Source organism: Pleurodeles waltl, chromosome 8 (assembly GCF_031143425.1).
Source record: "Pleurodeles waltl isolate 20211129_DDA chromosome 8, aPleWal1.hap1.20221129, whole genome shotgun sequence".
Lineage (NCBI taxonomy): Eukaryota > Metazoa > Chordata > Amphibia > Caudata > Salamandridae > Pleurodeles > Pleurodeles waltl.
In genome coordinates this window covers 460,728,842-460,751,753 of record NC_090447.1, presented here as the reverse complement: position 1 = coordinate 460,751,753, position 22,912 = coordinate 460,728,842, and the positions used below count along the sequence as shown (strand labels likewise).

At 45.2% G+C, this 22,912-nt stretch overlaps 1 protein-coding gene across 2 annotated transcripts in view; it reads right to left on the bottom strand.

The window, feature by feature from the left end:
• The window catches only part of CNOT11 (CCR4-NOT transcription complex subunit 11), a 160,154-nt gene extending 141,436 nt beyond the window's left edge, over positions 1-18,718 (bottom strand). The window contains exons 1-3 of one of the 2 annotated variants that reach the window (XM_069204410.1): positions 18,197-18,718; positions 10,609-10,773; positions 7,972-8,124 (exon numbers count right to left, since the gene is read on the bottom strand). In XM_069204410.1, the coding sequence (XP_069060511.1) occupies positions 7,972-8,124; positions 10,609-10,773; positions 18,197-18,518 (640 nt within the window). In that variant the 5' untranslated portion in view covers positions 18,519-18,718. The remainder of the gene's footprint in view (positions 1-7,971; positions 8,125-10,608; positions 10,774-18,196) is intronic. The other variant, XM_069204409.1, reaches the window with a different exon arrangement.
• Between the last annotated feature and the right edge of the window lie 4,194 nt (positions 18,719-22,912).

Below are 22,912 nucleotides of genomic sequence, written 5' to 3'. Positions count from 1 at the left end.
GTAGCACAGACCGTGGTACTGCCAAACTGCCTTTCCCGGGGTTTCACTGCAGCTGCTGCTGCTGCCAACCCCTCAGACAGGTTTCTGCCCTCCTGGGGTCCAGCCAGGCTTGGCCCAGGATGGCAGAACAAAGGACTTCCTCTGAGAGAGGGTGTTACACCCTCTCCCTTTGGAAAATGGTGTGAAGGCAGGGGAGGAGTAGCCTCCCCCAGCCTCTGGAAATGCTTTCATGGGCACACATGGTGCCCATTTCTGCATAAGCCAGTCTACACCGGTTCAGGGACCCCTTAGCCCTGCTCTGGCACGAAACTGGACAAAGGAAAGGGGAGTGACCACTCCCCTGACCTGCACCTCCCCTGGGAGGTTGCCCAGAGCTCCTCCAGTGTGCTCCAGACCTCTGCCATCTTGTAAACAGAGGTGCTGCTGGCACACTGGACTGCTCTGAGTGGCCAGGGCCAGCAGGTGACGTCAGAGACTCCTTCTGATAGGCTCCTTCAGGTGTTGCTAGCCTATCCTCTCTCCTAAGTATCCAAACCCTCTTTTCTGGCTATTTAGGGTCTCTGTCTCTGGGGATTCCTTAGATAACGAATGCAAGAGCTCATCCGAGTTCCTCTGCATCTCTCTCTTCACCTTCTGCCAAGGAATCGACTGCTGACCGCGCTGGAAGCCTGCAAAACTGCAACAAAGTAGCAAAGATGACTACTGCAACTCTGTAACGCTGATCCTGCCGCCTTCTCAACTGTTTTCCTGGTGGTGCATGCTGTGGGGGTAGTCTGCCTCCTCTCTGCACTAGAAGCTCCGAAGAAATCTCCCGTGGGTCGACGGAATTGTCCCCCTGCAACCGCAGGCACCAAAGAACTGCATCACCGGTACCCTGGGTCTCCTCTCAACACGACAAGCGAGGTCCTTTGAATCCAGCAACTCTGTCCAAGTGACTCTCACAGTCCAGTGACTCTTCAGTCCAAGTTTTGTGGAGGTAAGTCCTTGCCTTCCCACGCCAGACTGCATTGCTGGGAACCGCGACTTTTGCAGCTACTCCGGCCTCTGTGCACTTCCGGCGGAAATCCTTTGTGCACAGTCCAGCCTGGGTCCACGGCACTAACCTGCATTGCACGACCTAAGTTGTCCTCCGGCGGCGTGGGACTCCTTTGTGCAACTTCAGGTGAGCACTGTTTCACTCTACTTCGTAGTGCCTGTTCCGGCACTTCTGCGGGTGCTGCCTGCTTCTGAGAGGGCTCCTTGTCTTGCTCGACGCCCCCTCTGTCCCCAGACGCAATTGGCGACATCCTGGTCCCTCCTGGGCCACAGCAGCATCCACAAACCCTAACCGCACGATTTGCAGCTAGCAAGGCTTGTTGGCGGTGTTTCTTCAGGAAAACACTTCTGCGCGACTCTCCACAGCGTGGGGGGATCCATCCTCCAAAGGGGAAGTCTCTAGCCCTTGTCGTTCCTGCAGAACCTTCAGCTTCTACTGTCCAGTAGCAGCTTCTTTGCACCCACAGCTGGCATTTCCTGGGCATCTGCCCATCTCTGACTTGCTTGTGACTTTTGGACTTGGTCCCCTTGTTCCACAGGTACCCTCGACTGGAAATCCATTGTTGTTGCATTGCTGGTTTGTGTCTTTCCTGCAGAATTCCCCTATCACGACTTCTATGTCCTTTGGGGAACTTTAGTGCACTTTGCACTCACTTTTCAGGGTCTTGGGGTGGGCTAATTTTCTAACCCTTACTATTTTCTAATAGTCCCATCGACCCTCTACAAGGTCACATAGGTTTGGGGTCCATTCGTGGTTCGCATTCCACTTTTGGAGTATATGGTTTGTGTTGCCCCTATCCCTATGTGTCCCCATTGCATCCTATTGTAACTATACATTGTTTGCACTGTTTTCTAATACCATTACTGCATATTTTGGTATTGTGTACATATATCTTGTGTATATTTGCTATCCTCATACTGAGGGTGCTCACTGAGATACTTTTGGCATATTGTCATAAAAATAAAGTACCTTTATTTTTAGTATATCTGTGTATTGTGTTTTCTTATGATATTGTGCATATGACACTAGTGGTACTGTAGGAGCTTCACTCGTCTCCTAGTTCAGCCTAAGCTGCTCTGCTAAGCTACCATTATCTATCAGCCTATGCTGCTAGACACCCTATACACTAATAAGGGATACCTGGGCCTGGTGCAAGGTGCAAGTACCCCTTGGTAATCACTACAAGCCAGCCCAGCCTCCTACACTGATGGACCAGTTTTTATGCTTTGACAAAGCCTGCCTACCAGCAATGATAGAATTGGAGTTCCCTGATCTTTTAGGACCCCACAGACCTTTTGCCAGTAGCAGCTTCAATTAAGAAGTGCGCTACATTTTTTCATTATTTTTTTAAAAATACCAAACCTGTACAATTAAAACACTTCAATTTCATTATTATTGGCAAACTGCATAACACTGGGGTAACTAAACTTGATTTGTTTTGCTTTGCCATCTAAAGCCATTTGATGCCCCACTAAACACCAAGTATATCATCACAATTTCAGTTTTTATTAGTGTCTTCAGATGTAGGACATTAAATGATATTGCCCAGTAGGAAAAAAAGTGTCATTTTTGTTTAATCAGTTCGTACAAAATTAAATTAGAAACATGGTATACTCGATTTCAGAATACTCTGAAAGAGTCTGCCTCCGCTGTCAGAACAAAATGGCAGAACTAGGCCACAATCAAAGTTGGCTACAGTTCAATAGAGAGATTGTTGTGTTGACCTATGAAGCAGTTCAATACTAGCCATTTCCAACATATGTAATTTTCTTAGCATGTTAGTGATGTACAACACCCACATGGTACTACATACATTTCATCCAAACGCCCAAACTGATTATCCTAGATGCTCAGGATCCCGAGTAAGGGATTGGTTGCATAAGTTTTAGCCCCATCTGCGCATTTAATCTTCACCCTTGTTGTCAAGTTCTTAGCTCTTACAATTGGACGAAACTGGCAAATGTTTGGTGTCCAATAGATTAAACTTACTTTAAGCCGGAACTTTATGCGGATAATGTGATGGCTACTCTCCTGTGCAGTGTAATTGTTCCATTTGTTTGTCAAATGTAATATATTTTGCAGGACATATGGTTACATGATAAACTAGGAAAAATTACAGGGCATAACTTAAGAAATCTGCTTCTAGTAAGTTTTTAATAATGTTCTTCTTATCGCAAAGCTGTCATTTTTCAGAGCTACAAATAAGAGGTGTTACTATTATTCATTAAATTGTACTCCGTTTACAGATCTTGGAAGCATAGAAGACAAACACCAGAACATGTGACCCCCGCATACTTCTGTGTCAAGTGTTGCCCCACTGAGCCATAATATCACAGTTCGTAAATCCTCTGGAGACCAACTTAATTTCTTCTGGGACACAAAACATATGGTATCTAGGAAAGTATTTTATATCTTTACAAACTACCACACTGCTCATTAAAATGAAGGGGGTGGGGCCACATGGGGGTTGCACATCCAGATGAACTTCTATCTAACTGCATCTAGTTCAGACACGCCCCACAGTGATTGTCACTTTTGCAACCAATTCAGACTACACTGCGGAGGTTCATCCGACAAGCAAATGGCATTAGGGTCACCAAACGATCGCTCCTTAGTAGAATCTGGCAACTATAGGTATCATACATGAGCTGTAATGGTCGATTTGTTTCCTCTCCTAGATGGACTTTGGGGGAGGGCATGGATGGATAACTATCACATGACCAGATTTGTTTCTATTGCTTGAAAGACAGATCATGGTATGCTTCCTATTGCATCTATTCTACAGTTAATCTAGTGGGAGATAAAGCCACAACCTTGCCTGCCCACTTACAACTGTGAACAGTCCACAATTCTCTTTCGGCAGAGGTGGGATGAGTGAATTGGTAGGGCTCTACAATGAGGTCCTACTATTAAATGTGGACTGTTGTACAGGCATATTATTATATAATACAGACAAAGACATTCATTTCCACCACAATCGGACACTGGATAACTGACATGAGAGTCCAAGTGCCACGTTCTAGACCCCGGGTGGCTATCAAACTTCTGTGCACAGCCATTCATCCAGTGTCATTACGAAACAGAAACACAAAGGGCTGGGAACAGAACAGGACTTGAACTGAGATTATTTTGAAAGGGTAGCTTAATCTTTTGTCTAAAAACATAACAAAGAAAATGGTTTTTGAACCTTGCTAGATGAATTATCAGGGAAATTGTGGTGATGGAGTAAGTTTTCCAAGCACTTCCTTCTTTGAGCTATGAAACTTCTTTCCCACACATCTCCTAAAGTCTTAACAGACAGATGTGGCGAGTAACTGTGAATGTTTCAGAAGAAAATACAACTGATACATGAAAATGAAGTTTAAACTAGTTATTTAATTGATTTGACTACTGTGAACAGTAAAAATATTTTGATTTATGACGAGAAAACATCTTGACCAATTCCTATTTCTAAAGCAAGAAAAACAAGATGAGTTGTTAATTGTTTTTAGACTTCAGAGACATGTCACACTGCACTAGGGGACACTTCAGGCTGAATTAATGCAACTACCACTTTCATTTCTTGGTTTTTACAGTATCATTCACATTGTTATACCCCCTGATTACAAAACAGTTGGGTATGGTCCTCATTTTAGGATTATATATCTTAGGATAAGGGTTCCAATAACATTCTAATACAGTTCAAGAGACTCCTTACTTGCAAATGACTCCCCTTTCTCTCTGACTGCCCAACAAAAACTGGGCTGCACACCAGCCACCTGTTGTAAGATTAAGGTCTTGACTTGGGGATTATTTTACATAGAGATTTTAGTGTTATGTACATGCTTCTTTCCATCTTTAATTTTGTTGCCTTGAAGGTACTGTCATCCCACTGAACAAGGACTGCCAGGGTCTATAGAATCGTCTTGATTTGCTGCCTATGTTTTGTAATAGCCACTCTTTCAGAATTTAGAATCGAAAAAGTTCAAGGAATATTAAATAAAACAGTTGCACAGCTCATCGAGAAGCCAGTGACCTGTTTGTTGGCTTTAGGACTCTGGGGACTTTACCACTGCTAACCATATCTAAAGTGCATATGCTCTCTGTGTAAATTGTATTGGTGATTGGCTTTTCCATGATTGGCATATTTGGTTTACTAGTAAGTCCCTAGTCAAGTGCACTTGAGGTGCCCAGGGCCTGTAAATCAAATGCTACTAGTGGCCTGCAGCAATGATTGTGCCACTCAGAGGAGTAGCCTTGTAAAAATGGCTCAGGCCTGCAACTGCAGTGTCTGAGTGCAGTTTCAACTGTAAATTCGAAATGGCAAGTGTACCCACTCACCAGGCCCAAACTTTCCCTTTTGGTACACATAAGGCATCCTTAAGGTATGACCTAGGAACCCCATTGGCACGGTGCAGTGTATGTTAAAGGTAGGGCATGTACAGATGTGTTTTACGTGTCCTGACAATGAAATACTGGCAAATTTGGTTTTCGCTGTTGCAAGGCCTATCCCTCTCATAGGTTAACATGGGGACTGCCTTTCAATATCTTTTAAGTGCAGTTTCCCATTGGGAGCAGATAAGAGATTTAGAGTTTGGGGCTCTGAAATCACAATTTAAAAATACATTTTTTGGTAAAGTTGTTTTTTAGATTGTCAGTGTGAAAATGCCACTTTTAGAAAGTGGGCATTTTCTTTCTTAACCATTCTGTGCCTCTGCCTGCCTGTTTAGTCCACATCTGGGTCAGACTGACAGTTGGGCTGTTGTGAACTCCCTCAATACAGTGACACAAAGGGAGCTGGGGTGTGGCCTGCATATCCTGAGGCTCCTGGGCTAGTGGGGAGGGAGGAGCTAACACACCTGAATAGGCTGTGCCTGTCCTCACACAATACGATCGCCAACCCCCTGATGTGTGTGTGTGTGTGTGTGTGTGTCTAGGGCCAGGCCTGGGCAAAGCAGGATCTTGTCAACAACAGATACTTTCCTTTGAAGTTTGCCTACTTCAAAAGGCAGAAAGCGGTATAAGTAGTGGCCCCAATACCCCGGACTTAGTACAATTCTGGATCCAGGGGAACCTCTGCCAATGAGAAGAGCTGAAGGGGTAGTACTGTCCCTTCGCTGTGTGTGCTTTGCTGGGCTGGCCTGCAGTTGCTGCTTCTCCCTTAGAGAAGGCAAAGACTGGACTTTGATGTGTATCCTGCTTGAGAAGATTCTCCAAGGGCTTGAACTGAGCTTGCCCCCTGTTGTAAAGTCTCAGGGCCATTGCTGAGACTTCTACCCTGCCAAGTGGTGCCTAATTCAGTCCCTGGGCCCTTGAAAGGAGAAGCTGGTGAAAAACCAAGAAGAACCAAGTGCACCGACTTCGGACGACTCCTGACTGATGCAGTGGCCGGACTCCCCAACACTGTCTGCAACTGAAGCTGTGGTCCTCACTGGAGTGTGACGCTGCAGCAGCCTCACCAAAGTCCATGACTCCGTGAGTTCTGAAGTGCTGTGTCAACAATGTCCGCGACACCAGACTTCGCCGCACCACACCATGACCGCCGGATATCAACCACAACGGAAGTGTGAGGATCTGACGATTCGCACAGACTCCACTTACCTCGACAGCAAGGAAAAGATACCTCGGACCAACGCTTAAGCTCCTTTGCTCCGCAGCACCGGAACAGACGCCGCACCGGATCCAGTGAAGCCTCGATCCCAGACTCCGGGCACCAGCTTGTTTCCTCATTTTCACAAGGTACGGTACCGGGGGGTCCGTGCCACTCCGTGACCGGCACCACTGGGGTCAAATTGTTGGGAACAAATCTGTCACGACGCTGTGTTCTCACCATTTCAAAGCGTTTGTGTTTGTTAGCGCTATATTGAAGTTTAATCTTTAAAAATTCATAACTTTGCTTGTGTAGGCTGGATTTTTATCATTTTGGTCTGGTTTTACTCAGATAAATATTGGCTATTTGGTGTTGAGTTCTTTTATGGTGTTTTCTCTGTGTTACTGTGTTACTGTGTGTGATTATACAAATACTTTACACATTGCCTCTGAGATAAGCCTGACTGCTTGTGCCAACCTATCAATGGGGTTGGCACGGGTTATCCTATGTGTTCATCTCGCTTACTCTCACTAGAGGCAGAATCCCTGCTTCGACAGAGTGCAAACTGAGACCCCACTTCTAACAAGTATGAATAACAAGTGCAGCATAGAGCTGGAGCGGGCTGCTGGGAGAGCAGAGAATTTGTGCAATATGCTAATACTGTGGAAAAATTACTCATCCAAAAACCACTTAACTTTAGCAATGGTTAAAATAAAATAAATAAATAAAAAGACGGGCTGTATTACTTGTACATCTGTAAAGGCTGATTGCACTAAAGGACTGCACATACATATTTGAACAGGAAAGATTTACTGCATTTCAGTAAAATGGTTGTCTGATGTAGGGAGGGCACTGGCAAATACTGCAGATTAAATATTTAATTTTTATTCCCCCACTGACTGAATTATCCTAGCGAGAAAATAGTTTTATCTAGGGTGAACTTAACGCTTTAATCAATATGAAATTATACCTTGCCATCCCTTTAGAATCCCAGAAAGGAGACAGAAGAACTGTTAGTATTATGAAGTAAGCCTGCTCAACCAAATCCACTTATTTTGCCTGTTATTTGCAGTACACAGGAAGGTTGCTCTAACAAAGTCTAGGTTGATAAGGGACACAAGTGTTCGCCATCATGTAATTTTATTCAAACGGATCCTAAAATGACACAAAAGTCTTTACTCCTGTTCTATATATTTCTGGTGCCTTATTTCTGTCTAAAGTAAAGTTTGATGGGAGATGGTGCATGGTTTAGCATTCCTTCACCCCCCCCCCTTTTCATGTCATTCACTGTCACCATAAACAGTCACCATAAACAGTCAAGATAAATGTGTGAAAAAAGACAATGCAAACATGACAAAATACATACTTTCTATAGCTGGCTTTGGTCCACTGACCAATGATTCTGTAATTTGAGAGGCAACAGAGCTGTCAAACCCAGAATTCGAGGAATCCGGATCAGGGTCACTGAGAATGCTGGGGAAACTTGCCTTGCTCTGCGTTGGTAGCTCAGACTGACGTTCTGAAATTAAAGCATAACAAATCTGTCATTCTCAAAACAGTTTACAATAACAGGATGAAAACGTACATTGGAGTAAGAGAGTAAAGGGATTACCAAGTATCATAATGCAATATCAGTACAACTTTAGGGATCAATTTTAGGTTGCAGCCTACTGGACAGTGCACGCCCTAACTGTTATACGAGATCCTGTCAGCCCACAGTGGTATTAGAACACTCCCCCTTGCTTACCAGTGGTTAGCTTTATTGTCAATCATTTCCTTGCTTCCTTATAGTTACCTTAAGTGGGCTTCACTTCCTCCTTTTGTTTGCCCCACCCATGGAGCATGGCTAAACTACTGCTTCTTTCACTGCACACTTCTGAAGCTGTATTTTTTTTCTTTTTGATCAAGTACTCAACAAAATGGCATGGTCTTTACAGTGGTCTTCCTTACGGATTTTAATCCTCTCAATGTTGCTTTCTCTCACTCTTGTGCTTCTAATCACAACTCACTCGTGTTGCTCTCTTGGGCTTCTGTGCCACCCACCCACCTCCATGCTGCTTTCAAGCATGCGTTTCTGTGCCTACACCCGCCCTCCTAAATTTTACTCATTTGTCTGTACTTATGTGCCCTTTGTCTCCTGCATGATATCCATGTTCATCTGAATGCTTCTTCACCCAGCGTTCAACATTGCTGTCACTCGCCTGTGTCCTCCTCTTCCCCGTGTCCTCCAATTTGCTTCAATCCCAACCCCTCCCTAACATTGGTTAGAATTAAAAAAGCATACACCAAGTTGCAACTTCATTTTGTAGGCGCAAACATGCATTCAACAGACATGCACCAAGTAATACAGTAGCACTTTTAAAAAACACTCCTTCATGCTAACAGAGCATTAGCAGACAAGAAAAACCACTGACTTAGCCAATGGGTCTCAAAGGCTAAATCTATTGGCTTTGCCTATGTTCCACATTGCATGGGGATAGCGCACTACTGGTTGCCTCCCTGTAGATTCTCTTTAAGCAGGCTATCTGTTGCAATTGTAATCTCAACAATTATACCAAAATATTTATCACTCCTGGATATTCTTAGTTTTGAATATTTAAGAAATAAAATTATTGAAAACGTAACCCAACAGAAATGCAACTTCCACCAAGAGCTGAAAACAAGGACAACTCCAACTAAACAGGGGTGACTGGAGTGCAAGCATACTTTAAGGCAACACATAGCTTTACACACTTTTTTTTTTTAATAAACTTGCAAACTAACAGAACATTACCAAATGATGATTTGTAGTGTAACTAATCCTTACACTTGCAGAGTTGATCCTATACAAGGCCCTTGGCAAAGGTCATGATCTTTAGCTATTCCCGGTCACTATTCCATTTACTTAAGATATTACCAGGCATACATAAACTGGAAGTTGTGACTACGGTGCATGGCTTCCTTCTGCCATGCACAGCTGCCTCAAACATAACAACAATCCCAATTCAGGCAACAGGCTCACTATTTGTGAAGCGAAAAAGCCTTTATTTTGGCTGTCCCCCACCTGAAATTGTCTCTGCTTCAACAGAAGTCAATAGGGGAAATACATTCTCTTTGGTTTTTTTTTTTTTTTTTTTTTTTTTTTTAAAGACTCCCACTTACCTCTTCTAAAATGTTGGCATGTATGCGGAGCGTCTGGTAGCAAGGTGTGACATACGGCCACATCCTATGTCAACTTTTCTTGGCCACGAAGCCTGCAAATGTTGAAGGATAAAAGTTCCCTAAATTCAATTATTGGCTGATTTGTTTAGATTTCCTTTTTTGCAGTTCACTTACATTCTTAAACTCAATGTGTCTATTTGCCCATTTTTCTTTGAAATAATGGCTTTCACTGCCCTTCCGGGATGTATCCTTACGTTCTCCCAAAATTCTTTCCTATTAGGAGGGTTTGCGAATGGTTTTTAAACAGCTTGCATCATGACAGTCAGACCAAAAATTCCATCTGTGACAGGAAATAAGCCTCTGGTGATAATTTTAATATCATTCGGAAATCCACTATTTCAACCAGATTTGAAAATGAAATTCAAACCAATCGAGCTGAAACATCCTTCAAATCCCACGCAATGCCTTTTCCCTACCACAAACTGCTCAAAAAACTCCTGAACAAATTTACATAAAAGATAAATGTCCTTTTCTGAGTAAAAAGTTACATTGTCACGCCAAGATCGGCCATTGCGCTCCTAAGTAGTTTTTGATGTAGACGAGAACAAAATCAATTAAGACACTTAAAATAAAGAACCCTACTTTTGTGCCTTTTCGGATCTGCAGAAAACGTATTATTAAGCTAAACAGAACGTCTTAAATGTCTGCGATATGTGATGCAGATTCGCCAAACAGTGTTATAGCAAATCAATTCTGCAGAAATAGCAACCTCCCAAATAGCAACGTCCCTCATAACCAGAATCCCTAACTCGTATTAGAAACAGAAACGTTTTATGAAAAAACATTAGTAATTTCTATTCACCTGCCAAAGCAAGTTGAAGTCCACTAATGTCCACCGACTGAGGCATATTTGGGACTTCCATAACGGCAATCTGCTGAGGGGTCTTTTTAAACAGTTCCCTGGGAGGCGCCAACATCAGCTGGGAAAGGAAAAAACGCTCCGGTGGCGTTATTGGAGGCAAAAACCCTAAAGGAAACGAGCAGAAATAAGTTTAGGTTTCACATGAAATAGCTTGCAGACGCACGCTTCTGAATTATAGTGAACATTTAACTTCTACGAACTGTTGCAAATAGAGGGGGGGGCGGAAAAGGAGTTGTGGAACCATTTTCGTTTCACAAATAATGTTGACAATTTAATTATACACTACAAAATGTACTTTCTTGTAGCTTAAGTAACTGCTAGCCCACTCTGCCTTACTGCATGATGATTGGCTGCAAGCCAGACCTTGAGCTGTCTATCACACATTTAGAATATGCGGAGTACCAGTCAATAGCTTTGGAACACTTACATCCATGGTCTGATACACTATGCTCAGATGGACATCTGAGCCCCAATTGCAGCTCCTTGCTCCCTAAAAGGAGCACTAGTGCACCCATACTTAAAAAAAGAAAAAAATACAATGAAATAATGTATCCAAAACTCTACGTTTTAAGACTTAGTGAATCATAATCACCCTGATAAATTAATTATCACTGCTTCTAAACCAAGCTATCTTACAACTAAGTGCAAACACTGAAAGCTTAGACGCCTGATCTAGGATCTCGCAACAATAACTTTATTAAAGTGGGGTGGGGCATGGTCTGCCACAGCAAGATAGTGGATACTCGCTAACCTCGCCCCACCAGTGCACCCATCATTGGGACCCATCTGGGAAGCAGCAATGGGTAAGACCCCCACCCCAGTCTCGAACCCCACACTGCAGAAGACTGAGGTTCCAGGAGAAGCAAATGGCGATGCAGGAAGTGAGTGAGAGTGGCCTCGATGTCAAGGTGTGAGGGGGCAGCCAACTGAGGCATCTGAGACTCAATGCCTTGTCAGCTGCTGAGCAAGTGGTGAGCGCATGGGACGCGTAGGCTGGATTAACAGTTGTTTTTTTTTTAACAATTTTTTTTTCCATTTTCAAAAGTAAAAATAAACAACAGCAGTGACAGTGGCATACATATTTCGCCGCATAGCATGGTTATAGCCTCATTAACAATTCATCTTCCTTTAGAAGCTCATTCAGTTGACTTCATACGTCAGAAAAAACTCCACAGTATGGGGGTCATTACGACATTGGCGGGCGGCGGTAGCGGTAACCGCCGTGCGGCCTCCAATGCGGCCGCACTCCTGCGGCCCCCATTACGACATTCCCGCTGGGCCGGGGGGCGCAAACCAAGTTTTACCATTAGGAGCCAGCGGTGTTGCGGCCGTGCGACGGGTGCAGTTGCACCCGTCGCGCTTTTCACTGTCTGCTATGCAGACAGTGAAAAGCTGACCAGGGCCCTATTAGGGGGCCCCTGCAATGCCCATGCCAGTGGCATGGGCAGTGCAGGGCCCCACGACTCCCCGTACCGCCAGCCTTTTCCTGGAGGTTCAGACCGCCAGAAAAAGGCTGGCGGTAGGGGACTCATAATCCCCTGGGCAGCGCTGCAAGCAGCGCTGCCCTTGCGGATTACATCCGCCGGGGCCATTGTGGCAGTAAACCAGCCTGTTGGCGGTGCTCCTGTCGTTTTGGCCCTGCGGTTATAATACCGCCAGGTTCATAATGACCACCTATATTTTTATCCAGTACATCCCCCTTACCACTAGTCCGGAATAACAGTCTTGACAGGGACAGCGCAGGCCCTGTGTGGCAGCCTCCTCCGTCTGCTTTCCTGTGACGTGTGCACTAGACATTGTGTCAGATACCAAGAGATGCCCCCGGCCCTCATGGCACAGATTAGCACCGCCACAGAGACAACAGATCCTGCAGAAGCTAAAATGGACAGATTCCACGCAAAAATTGTTGCCACTTGACACGACCTGGGAGACAGGGTGGCAGTCGTACTGAGCCTACTGCACAATGGCCAGCGCAAACTCTCTGCAAAGGTTGCGCAAACTGAAACTGTCCTCCAGACCATCAAACCGACCACAGCATACCTTGAGGGACACGTCAAGGATCTCGTTGCCACAGTTCACATTGTGGTAAACAGAGCAGAAGATGCTGGGGGGCAAGATGGCCTCATGAATGGGTAAAGCGCAAATGCGCAGAAAATGCTATAGAAGTGCAGCCTGTTGTCCTGGCCTACTGCCCTACATTATACTGGACAGCCACGAATGGGGTGCCCGTGGTGCCAGACCCAGATGACTCAGCAAATTTGAACTCAGTGACAAAACTGATTGGGATCAACTCCCCCCCCCCCCCCCCCCCCCCCAACATTGTGGTAAACAGAGCAGAAGATGCTGGGGGGCAAGATGGCCTCATGAATGGGTAAAGCGCAAATGCGCAGAAAATGCTATAGAAGTGCAGCCTGTTGTCCTGGCCTACTGCCCTACATTATACTGGACAGCCACGAATGGGGTGCCCGTGGTGCCAGACCCAGATGACTCAGCAAATTTGAACTCAGTGACAAAACTGATTGGGATCAACTCCCCCCCCCCCCCCCAACATTGTGGTAAACAGAGCAGAAGATGCTGGGAGGCAAGATGGCCTCATGAATGGGTAAAGCGCAAATGCGCAGAAAATGCTATAGAAGTGCAGCCTGTTGTCCTGGCCTACTGCCCTACATTATACTGGACAGCCACGAATGGGGTGCCCGTGGTGCCAGACCCAGATGACTCAACAAATTTGAACTCAGTGACAAAACTGATTGGGATCAACTCGCCCCCCCCCCCCCCCCCCCCCCAAGCTGTAGCCTTCACATGCATGGCCGCCAATGAACGCTGGCCATATCATTGCAAGGCGAACCTTTGAAAATTAATGCATAATGCCTCTGTCCTAAATGTTAAGCAGCAACAATTTCTGTTACACCCATCATAACTACTGACCAGGCCCCATTTGCCTTGTGTTATTGGAGAGAACTTAAACCATGTTCTAGACTTACAGCTGGATAGATCATATAACCCTCCTGCCTCACTCTCCCAGTGCGTGCACAGTAATACCTGTCACAACGGCTCACACATTGGTCCTTGATCGATAGCTGGCTAACATTATACCCAGACACCAGGGAGTACTCCTAATTTTCACCACCACATGCTACATGTGTGCTTAAACTGCATCTTGTGTCATTGCACTATGCAAATGAATGTCAGAAGAAGAGTACTTGGAGAAGACCATGTCATACCACTACACACTTCTCCTACACATCACAAGGGGACAGCCTCTTCTGCCAGTACTAACCTGAAGCCTATAACCCACAATGATAGAGGACCTTGCGTTCTTGGAATCAACCAGAGTCCCCCTGATGAACTACATAGCTAACAACTGGAGGACGGCAACTAATTGCTCAGTAGAGTAGAAAGACCTAAAAACAATCCGATAAGGTCACGGCATTCATGCTGTGGTGAGTGTCTGAGGCACCATCCCCTGAGAACTAACTCAGGTGGAGACCTCCTTTGAAAACCTTGAGAGAGCTGCACAGGACGACGAATTGGCAAGGGACGAACTTACAAATTAAAAATATATCCTGACGCCACTTCTTAGAGCTACTATGCATAGACTAAGGAGTATTAGGCCAAGGTGCATGTGGAGGGCGTCAAGCTTGGCCACCTCTTGGCATGGTTACTGAGAAGCACTGTGGAGATTACCCCAGTGACTGCCACCCGGGTTTCTCAGATGCCAGTAGCCACAACTCAAGAAAAAATCCACAAAGCCTTCTGTGCGTACCATCGCGCACTATATAATCCGATACTAGAGGAACACCATCCCCAGATTTGAGAATTCCTCTGCACGGTCACACACCTGGCAGGGATGCCTGGGCAAAGGGAAAATCTGAACAGCCTTCTTTCAGAGGAAGGGATTCGAGGCACCGTTCCCGATCCCCCTTTCTTGTAAAACCCCAGGGCTAGACGGCTGCCCACTCCGTTTTTACAAGGCCTACAAGACAGCACTATCCCTAAATTGTTAGAGACAAACACCGCTGCCTTCCCCTTCGGACGTGTGCCCCCAACCTTTGGCAAAGCACTCCTGGTCTCACTCAAGAAACTGGGATCAGACCACCTTGGGATTGCCTCCTACAGACTGCTGTTCATGTTAGGCAGTGATCACAAGATCATAAGCAAAGCCGCAGAGATACAGCTATTGGAACACATGCCAACCCTGGTCTATCCTGATCAAAACAAATTCATACCAAATGGATCCACGACTCAATATTTAAAGGCTGCACAGACTGATAGAGCAGGCCATGCAATGCTGGCCCCTTGTGGCCAACGTTGTGTTAGATCTTGAAAAGGCATTTGATACCTTAGACTAGGGCCAAATGTTTGTGACATTAGAAGCAATTACAATAAGAGGCATACATACAAAGCATGATCAAAATCATATACAAAGAACAGATGAAAATACAGTGATGAATACAGGCCTCCTTTCCAGTCAGCAGGGACACGACAGGGATGTTCTCCCATTTCCCCACTGCCTCCCGCCCTTCCTCTTTGCCCTGGCCCCGAGGCTGGTCGCCTGGCTTGCTAGGGCCCTTTAACATATAACCCAGGAGCCACTAGTGCCGCTCAGACTGGCATGGGAGAAGGACATCAGGCCACTAACTAACCAGGAATGAATGGGCTAGAAAAGCACTGCATCCACTGAAAGTTTCCCGCAATGTACACTTCCAATATATACAACATAACTTCCTACGCCAAAACTACACAAAATCTACCCTGCGTCATTACCCGACTCCCAGCACTGCTGTGCTCCCGTGGCGTGCATCTTACATATGTACTTGAACTGTCCAATAGCTTGCACCCTCTGGACAGAGGTCACAGACACCCTTAGAAGAGTTACAGGCCACACTGACTTAGATTGTGTGGCCAGCAGCCTACTAGTCCCATATTAATATCATAAGGCCGGCAGTGCCACTACTCTCTTCATTGACCTTGCATTACTAATGGCTTGTCAGATGAATGCAATGCACTGAAAAGCAAGCATACTCCCAGGCAAGGCAAACTGGCAAGCTAACTGTCTTAAATGGGGCAGGGCCGAAGCTACTGCACTCTATCATGAAGAAGAAGTGCGGCATTGCAGAAATGCCCCATCGGTAACCTCCTTCAAGGAAGGGCAGACAAACACTAACTCGAACTAACCAGACACACTGTATAAAAGACCACGGGGGACATTTTGCCAACAAAACCCTCCTCTTCACCCCTGGGGCCGATGCGGCATTCGTTCCTTACTGCCACCAGGGAGGTGAGGCATTGGTTCCTTACTGCTAGGCAGGAGAGGTGAAGCGTTTGTTTGTTTCAGTTGCAGGGGAGGTGATGCAGCATTGGCAGTGATTCCTTACGAAAAGGCGTGGTCTAGCGATCCAGCAGGTCAAAATGTAAGGCGGTAACTTTGTGGTGTTATGGTCACACCACAGAGCCACAGGTGCTGCTGCGGAGTCGGGTGCCACTGACGTCGGTGACATGGCACTCTGGACTCACGCTGTGGCAACACTTCAGAAGCACTGCCGCAGTGGCTGCCTGCATTGTAGGTCGTGATCATGGCACTCAGCAGGGACGACAGCTCCAGAGCAGGAAGCGGTGCGGGGTCCTTCTCAATGGCTATACACTAGTTTCTTCCTTGTTGCACCCGAACTCACTTCCAAGGGCCCAGGAACTGGATTTGGCACATCTTGCAAGTCAAGACTCTCAGCAAGAGAACCCAGGTGAAGTCTTTGATGTCCCTTAGACTTCTTAACAGAAGGCAAGCTCAGTCCAAGCCCTTGGAGAAACCTTTGGAAACAGGATGTACAAAGCCAAGTCCAGTCCTTTCACTCCCAGGACAGAAGCAGCAAGCCAGCACAACAAAGCAACAGGCAGAGTTTCAGTCCCTCCAACAGCATCCAGATTTTCTTCCTGGCAGAATGTCCTCAGTCCAGAACGATTTAAACTATGTGGTGTCAGACGGCCAGTACTTACACCCATTTCTGTCTTTGAAGTAGGTAAACTTCAAAGAGAAGTCTTTGTAGTGCACAAGACCCTGTCTTTGCCTGCCCTGGCCCCAGACATACTCCAGGGGTTGGAGACTGCTTTGTGTGAGGACAGGCAAACCCTATTCGGGTGAAAATGTCAGCTATTCCCACCACACTAGCTAAGGAAGACCCATAAGCTTTGTGATGAGCCATGAGGATATGCAGGGCACACCTCAACTCCCTTTGTGTTACCGTCCAGAGTGAATGCACCACAGCCCAACTGTCGTCCTGACACAGACATGTATTCAGCAGACAGGCAGAGGCACAGAATAGTTAAGCAAGAAAATGCCCACTTTCTAAAAGTGGCATTTTCAAACTTACAATTCAAAAATCAACTTCTCCAAAAGATACATTTTTAAATTGTGAGTTCAGAAACCCCAAACTCCATATCTCTATATGCTCACAATAGGGCATTACAGTTGAAAGACTTATCAAGGCAACCCCATGTTACCTTATGGGAGAGATAGGCCTTGCGATAGTGAAATAACTGCTAAATTCACTTTTAGGACATGTAAAACATACCAGTACATGTCCTACCTTTTAAATACACTGCACCCTGTCCATGGGGCTGCTTTTGGCCTACTTTGGGGATGATTTACATGTAATAAAAGGGAAGGTTTGGTCCCGACATACTTAATCCACCATCTATTCATCTACTCCACATATTCCCAGCACACATATTTCGCTAATACTAGTTTTGAGTAAGACCTTGAGTCTCATAGTCTGAGCGCCTTGTGGCAGGTGCTCTGAGACAGGCACATCTTGAATAACTTAAGACAAATTGGTGATTACTTGGTATTCCCTCTGCACATGCAAGAAAGACGAAATATCGGTAGCCCCGTACATTGCGTTCGCACAACTCAACGCATTTTCCGTTAAACACGATTTAACATCGAGAAAGCCAGCCAGCCAAAACGGTCTGAATACACTCATTCGAAAAACAATTTTGTCTGTCAACAAACAATCTATCGCCACACACAATAAGCTTTGTTTGAGCTAGCCATTTGGCAACACTTGCAGATTATAGCTCACCAGACAAGGCCATTAAGTAGGCGCAAAGAGACTAGGTTTTTCCTGTATATAAAATGTGCAAGTCTGAGCCGCTGCACCTGTATCTTTAACAACGTGATTTAGATCTGATGGTGTGGTAGTTGTCAAGAAAGCGGTGTGAACAAAAGTAACACTACACTGACACTACCGCTCGCTTTGATTCCTCCGGACTTCTTCCATACATGCTATAAACGTGTAAAAGCGCGGAAAAACTGAGGAAAGGATAGGCGGCGCTGTCGGTCATCCCCAGATTTTGTGTACCCAAGCCATCCTATTTTGACAGCAGCAAGGTATAAACGTCAGAGCGATCTTTCCAAAAACTCTTCAGCCTGGTCGCTACAATGGTACAATGGTACTCCTTCCTCAATGCTGTGCAACGCCGCACACCTGGGCTCTCCAACCTACTCAGGTTGCGCTCCCTCTTTCCTCACCTGAGAGTTGTCTCTCGTGTTCCTCAGGTCCTGGGGGTGGCGGGTTCAGTAAGTGTGCGAATATAGCGGCGAAGGGGTTGGCGGCGAGGGGCTCGGTGCGGTACATCTCCCAGAGCAGGTAGAGTGCGATAAGGCGCTGCGCCGAGCTGGGAAGCAGATCCGGCTGCTGTAGCAGCATCACCAGGACGGAGCCGGCGCGGAAGTGCTCGGCCTTCAGGAAGCAATGATGGAAAGCGGCCGACAGCGCCTCGAAGCTGCTGGTGCATGCCTCTTCAGAGAGCAGCCCCAGCAGACTGGACAGCTCCTTGGGAGCCAGGCTCATGGCGGGGCCGCCCACCGCCGTCTCCAGGCCGCCGCCGCGCGCCTCCAGCGGAGGTGGCGGGCAGGGACCGCCGCCTGGGGACGCCGTGTCCGCGTTCTCCGCTCGCAGACTCCGTGCCCTCCACGACCGGCGTCTCGCCGGTGAAGCAACAGCTGCAGAGACGGGCCGTAAACCCACCCGCAGCCGCCACCGCCTGCCGTAAAGCAAGGCTCGCACTCGACGGGTGTGGACATGGAAAACAGAGCATGGGAGCGCGTGCGCTGTCAAGCCGACAAGGAAGAAAGACTCACAGAGTGGTTCGTAGGCACTAGGCGGCGCATGCGCGTCGCGTACCGTCAGTCCGTGGCCCATTCAAGCCGGAGGTGTTTATGTTAGGACTAACAAAAGGAAACCTAAAAGGCTCAATCCAGATGCGAGATATGCGCCTACATTGAGGCGCACCTATTCCTTGCTTGACAGTATTTTCTGTGCGATCAAGAGACACCCGTGAGAATGTAGGTTCTTCACAATTCTGCGCTGCATTTTATGTCGAACTTGCCTGTCAGCTAGCTGGCTCGTGATTGCGATTGAAACTGGTATCTAAGAAGCTGAGAAGGTGCTAGCGCAGGTGTTTTAATAAAAAATATTAAAGAGTGTTTATGTGTTTGGAATAATAAGTTTGTGTAGAAAATATAATAATGTAGAAAAAATAATGCACACATTTGAAAATGTGATCACAAAAAATGGCCACCAATGTTAACGAAGTGTACTAATCAATGATCTAATAATATGAAATGTTGAATATATGTTGACCAATGCAGTAATATGTCGTACTTGGCCTACTTGCCAGGCCTCATGTAAAATCTGTATTTGTTAGCATTTAATAAAATAGCTGACCAAGGAAAGATAAGCAGGGAATTTCTGTTGTATTGTGTAAATGTGCTCATAATGGAAGCTTTTCGTGTGAACTGACTGCTAGGAGATGATGTTCCTGCTAATGCAACATTTTATATGTAATGTGTGTGAGACTGACTTTCCAAGGACAAGAACAATGAAGATACTGACCAGAGTAGAAGCTGCAACAATATGAGGGCATAGCAAGATAGACTAATCAACGACATGTGACCGGAGTAATATTAGAATTAATAGATTTGGGATTTTAGTTTTATTGGAGAGGGTGCGAACATACGATTAACTGACCAATAGGGATTTGGGGAGTAGTATAGGTAACTTTGACTTAAAGACACTGTACAGAGAGGAGAGGTTTATTCTGAGAGAAGACATCCATTATTGCCCATTTTTCCTGACCAAGAGGTTACTACATTTTTATGCATCTTGACAAGAGAAGTGCTTAACTTTAATGCTTAAAGACTTTGCCCTTTTTAAATTCTGATGCTGAATCCTGATGCCTTGCTGATCGACTGATGTCCTGAGGACGAAGACTGAATCTGCTTTGCTGATCAACCCTGAGGATAGGAATATCCAAATTGTGATTATTATGCATATTTGCTTTTTTCTTTCTAGGTACCAACTGCGGTGTTTTGTACTAGCCATAGTTAGATGTTTTTCCAAATTTGTGTTACTAAATTGTTTTGCATGAAGCCCAACATGCTGATGCTAATCTGACGTTAGTTAAGGATTCCCACTAAGGACATTATGATAACAGGGATTAATGCTTGATGAGTTTCTCTGCTAAACTTCATGTATGTTATAACATTGACTCAGGTCACTTTGCTATTGATTTGCACTATTACCTTAGAATGTGTCGTAGTACAAGCTTTGATTAGATTATGTTTTTTTCTGCGCTTTGGACAGACAGTGTTGTTTCTGTATTTGTGTTTCATCTGATTTTGAGATTACTCTACATAATCTTAGCATTGTTAATATAGGGAAACAAACTTACTAAACTTTTACTAAAGGTGTGGTTAGTCATGACTGAAAGGTCATGGTGCGTGACAATTACTGATTCTAATGATTATTGATTATATTGATTACAAATAATTAGTGATTATTGTGTATTGATTATGCACTGGAGCTATGGTAAGAACATCTTAATTGTAAGTCAAAAGGTTCATCGACCTATTCGCGTCCCCTTGTAAGTATACTTATTAAGGTCCGATGCGCTAACAAAGGTTAAACCATGTTATAAGGGTAATGCAGATTCACAGCGATTGAGTTTACTGAAAGCTACAAAAGCTATTGTAATGTCTTTGATAGCTCGCATCTTAGGACTCTTGCGGTCTTGGGTGGACTCGAAACAGGAATTAAGTAATCTGATGGGAGGTATTAAAGTGTGGCTATGAAAGTTATGACGTGGTGCATGCAGAGCACCATAGTATGGTGAAGAATAAAGAAGTCTGTTACAGAACTCCATGTGTGGTGTATTCATTTGTATGCTCCCGGGCAGGGAAAGATGCTACAAATATAATTGAAAAGATGATGATACTCTTTATAATAAAGAGTTAACAAGTGTATGCCTAACCTCCCTGCGTTTATGTGTGAGATTTTCTTTATTACAAATTGAATTAGTCATGCAAAGTAGAAGGCAAGCCAATTTATTCACCAAGAGCTGGAAATGGCCCTTTCTGCATGGTCACCCCTAAACTTTTTGACTTTTACCCTCACATTTTTGCTGTATCTTTTTATTGGCCTGAAGTCTCTGAGCACTTTACCGCTGCTGACCAGTGCGTGCATGCGCTTCTCCCTTAATCCTGGCAACATTGGTGTATACACAATTAGTGTATTTAATTTACTTGTACGTCCCTTGTAAAGTGGTATACCATATACCCCGGGCCTGTAAATTAAATGCTGCTAGTGGGCCTGCAGCACTGATTATGCCTCCCATACCAGTAGCCTTTTAAACCCTGCCCGGGCCTACCATTGCAGAGTCTATGTATGAAGTTTCACTGCCACTTCAACTTAGCATTTAAAACCTCTTGCCAAGTCTTCAATTCCCCTTTTATTACATATAAGTCACCCCTAAGATAGGCCCTATGTAGACCACAGGGTTGGGTGCTATGTAAGGAAAAGATAGGACATGTATTTTAAAGTTTTACATGTCCTGGTAGTGAAGAACTCCCAAACTCGTTTTTCACTACTGTGAGGCCTATTCCTCTCAGAGGTCAGCACTGGGAATTCCTTAATATACTTTTACGCTGTAATTCCTGATCAGAAAGGAGTGGCTTTGTCATATTTCATATCTTTGGAATGGTAGTGATAAATCATCTTTACTTGTGAAGTCAGATTTAACATCACTATTTTATAAATTCCACTTTTAGAAAGTGGGCATTTCTCTGCTCTTACTGCTATGTATGCCCCGCAGCCAGTCTCCAGTCTGAGGTAGGTGACAGCTACACTTTGTGCATTCCCGCTAGACAGCCACAAACACAGGAAGGTTAGGTGTGTCTAGGCACTCATCTGCATCTTGATGGGGCTTCCTGGGCAAGAAGGGTGGAGGGGAGTTGACACACATGAATAGGGAAGTGCCTGTTCCTGCACAAAGGGCTGAGTACCCCCTGCTTATTGTCTGGAGCCAGGGCTGGGATGAAAGGGGGATCTATGTGTAGGAGGCTGACTCTCTATATAGTGTTAAAAAAGTATGTGCACTGTGCAGAGAGTCCAAGCAACCCCACCATGGTTTACAGAGTTAAAAACTAGACCACCTAATGCTCTAATTTCTAAGGTAGCTTGGTCAAGCAGTTAAGCCAATCTTTGTAAATTGCTAAGCATTTGTTGTACTCACAGTATCACTAAATGTGGACACACACTCAAAAGAATAACTCAAGAATAATTTACAAACATACTTCAGATTTTTATAAAAGTTTTAAGAGCAAGATCATCAAAATCGGGTAGGTACTTCTTAAGTTATGATTTTTCAGAATTAAGCAAAAACAGTCTTTGTGCATAATTATGGACCATAGGAATCAGTGGGAGAAAACTTTAAAGATGCATATAAAATCAAGCAATGCATTTACCAATGTCTCCTTTCATTTGCAGGTCGAGGTCATTAAGATGTCCTTTGGACCAGCCAGCAAGGTTCAGGAGGCTTCCAGTTTCAGCGGAAGCAGCTGCTGAAAAGTCCTTGGAGCTGGTGCAGGACCACTGTAGGGGATCACTTGGAAAAGCAATGAATAGGTGGACTTCAAGGTGAATTTGGTGGGTCCCCTTGGAGTGTAGAGGTTGCAAAGGGTGGGGGACCCTTAGAGCACAGCTGGTTCTCTGGTGCAGGGCCCAGGGAGTCCCAGTGCAGAGCATTTAGGTGAGCCAGGAGCTATGCGCAAAGGTACCCTTGGAAGCAAGATGCAGGTAAATTAAGAATGTATTCCAGGTCAGCAGGGCAACTCTGGGGGGTGGTTCTTGTGTGTCCTGAAGTCCCTTGACTGGGGTTTGCTCCTGGTCCTTTGAGAGTCAAGTGG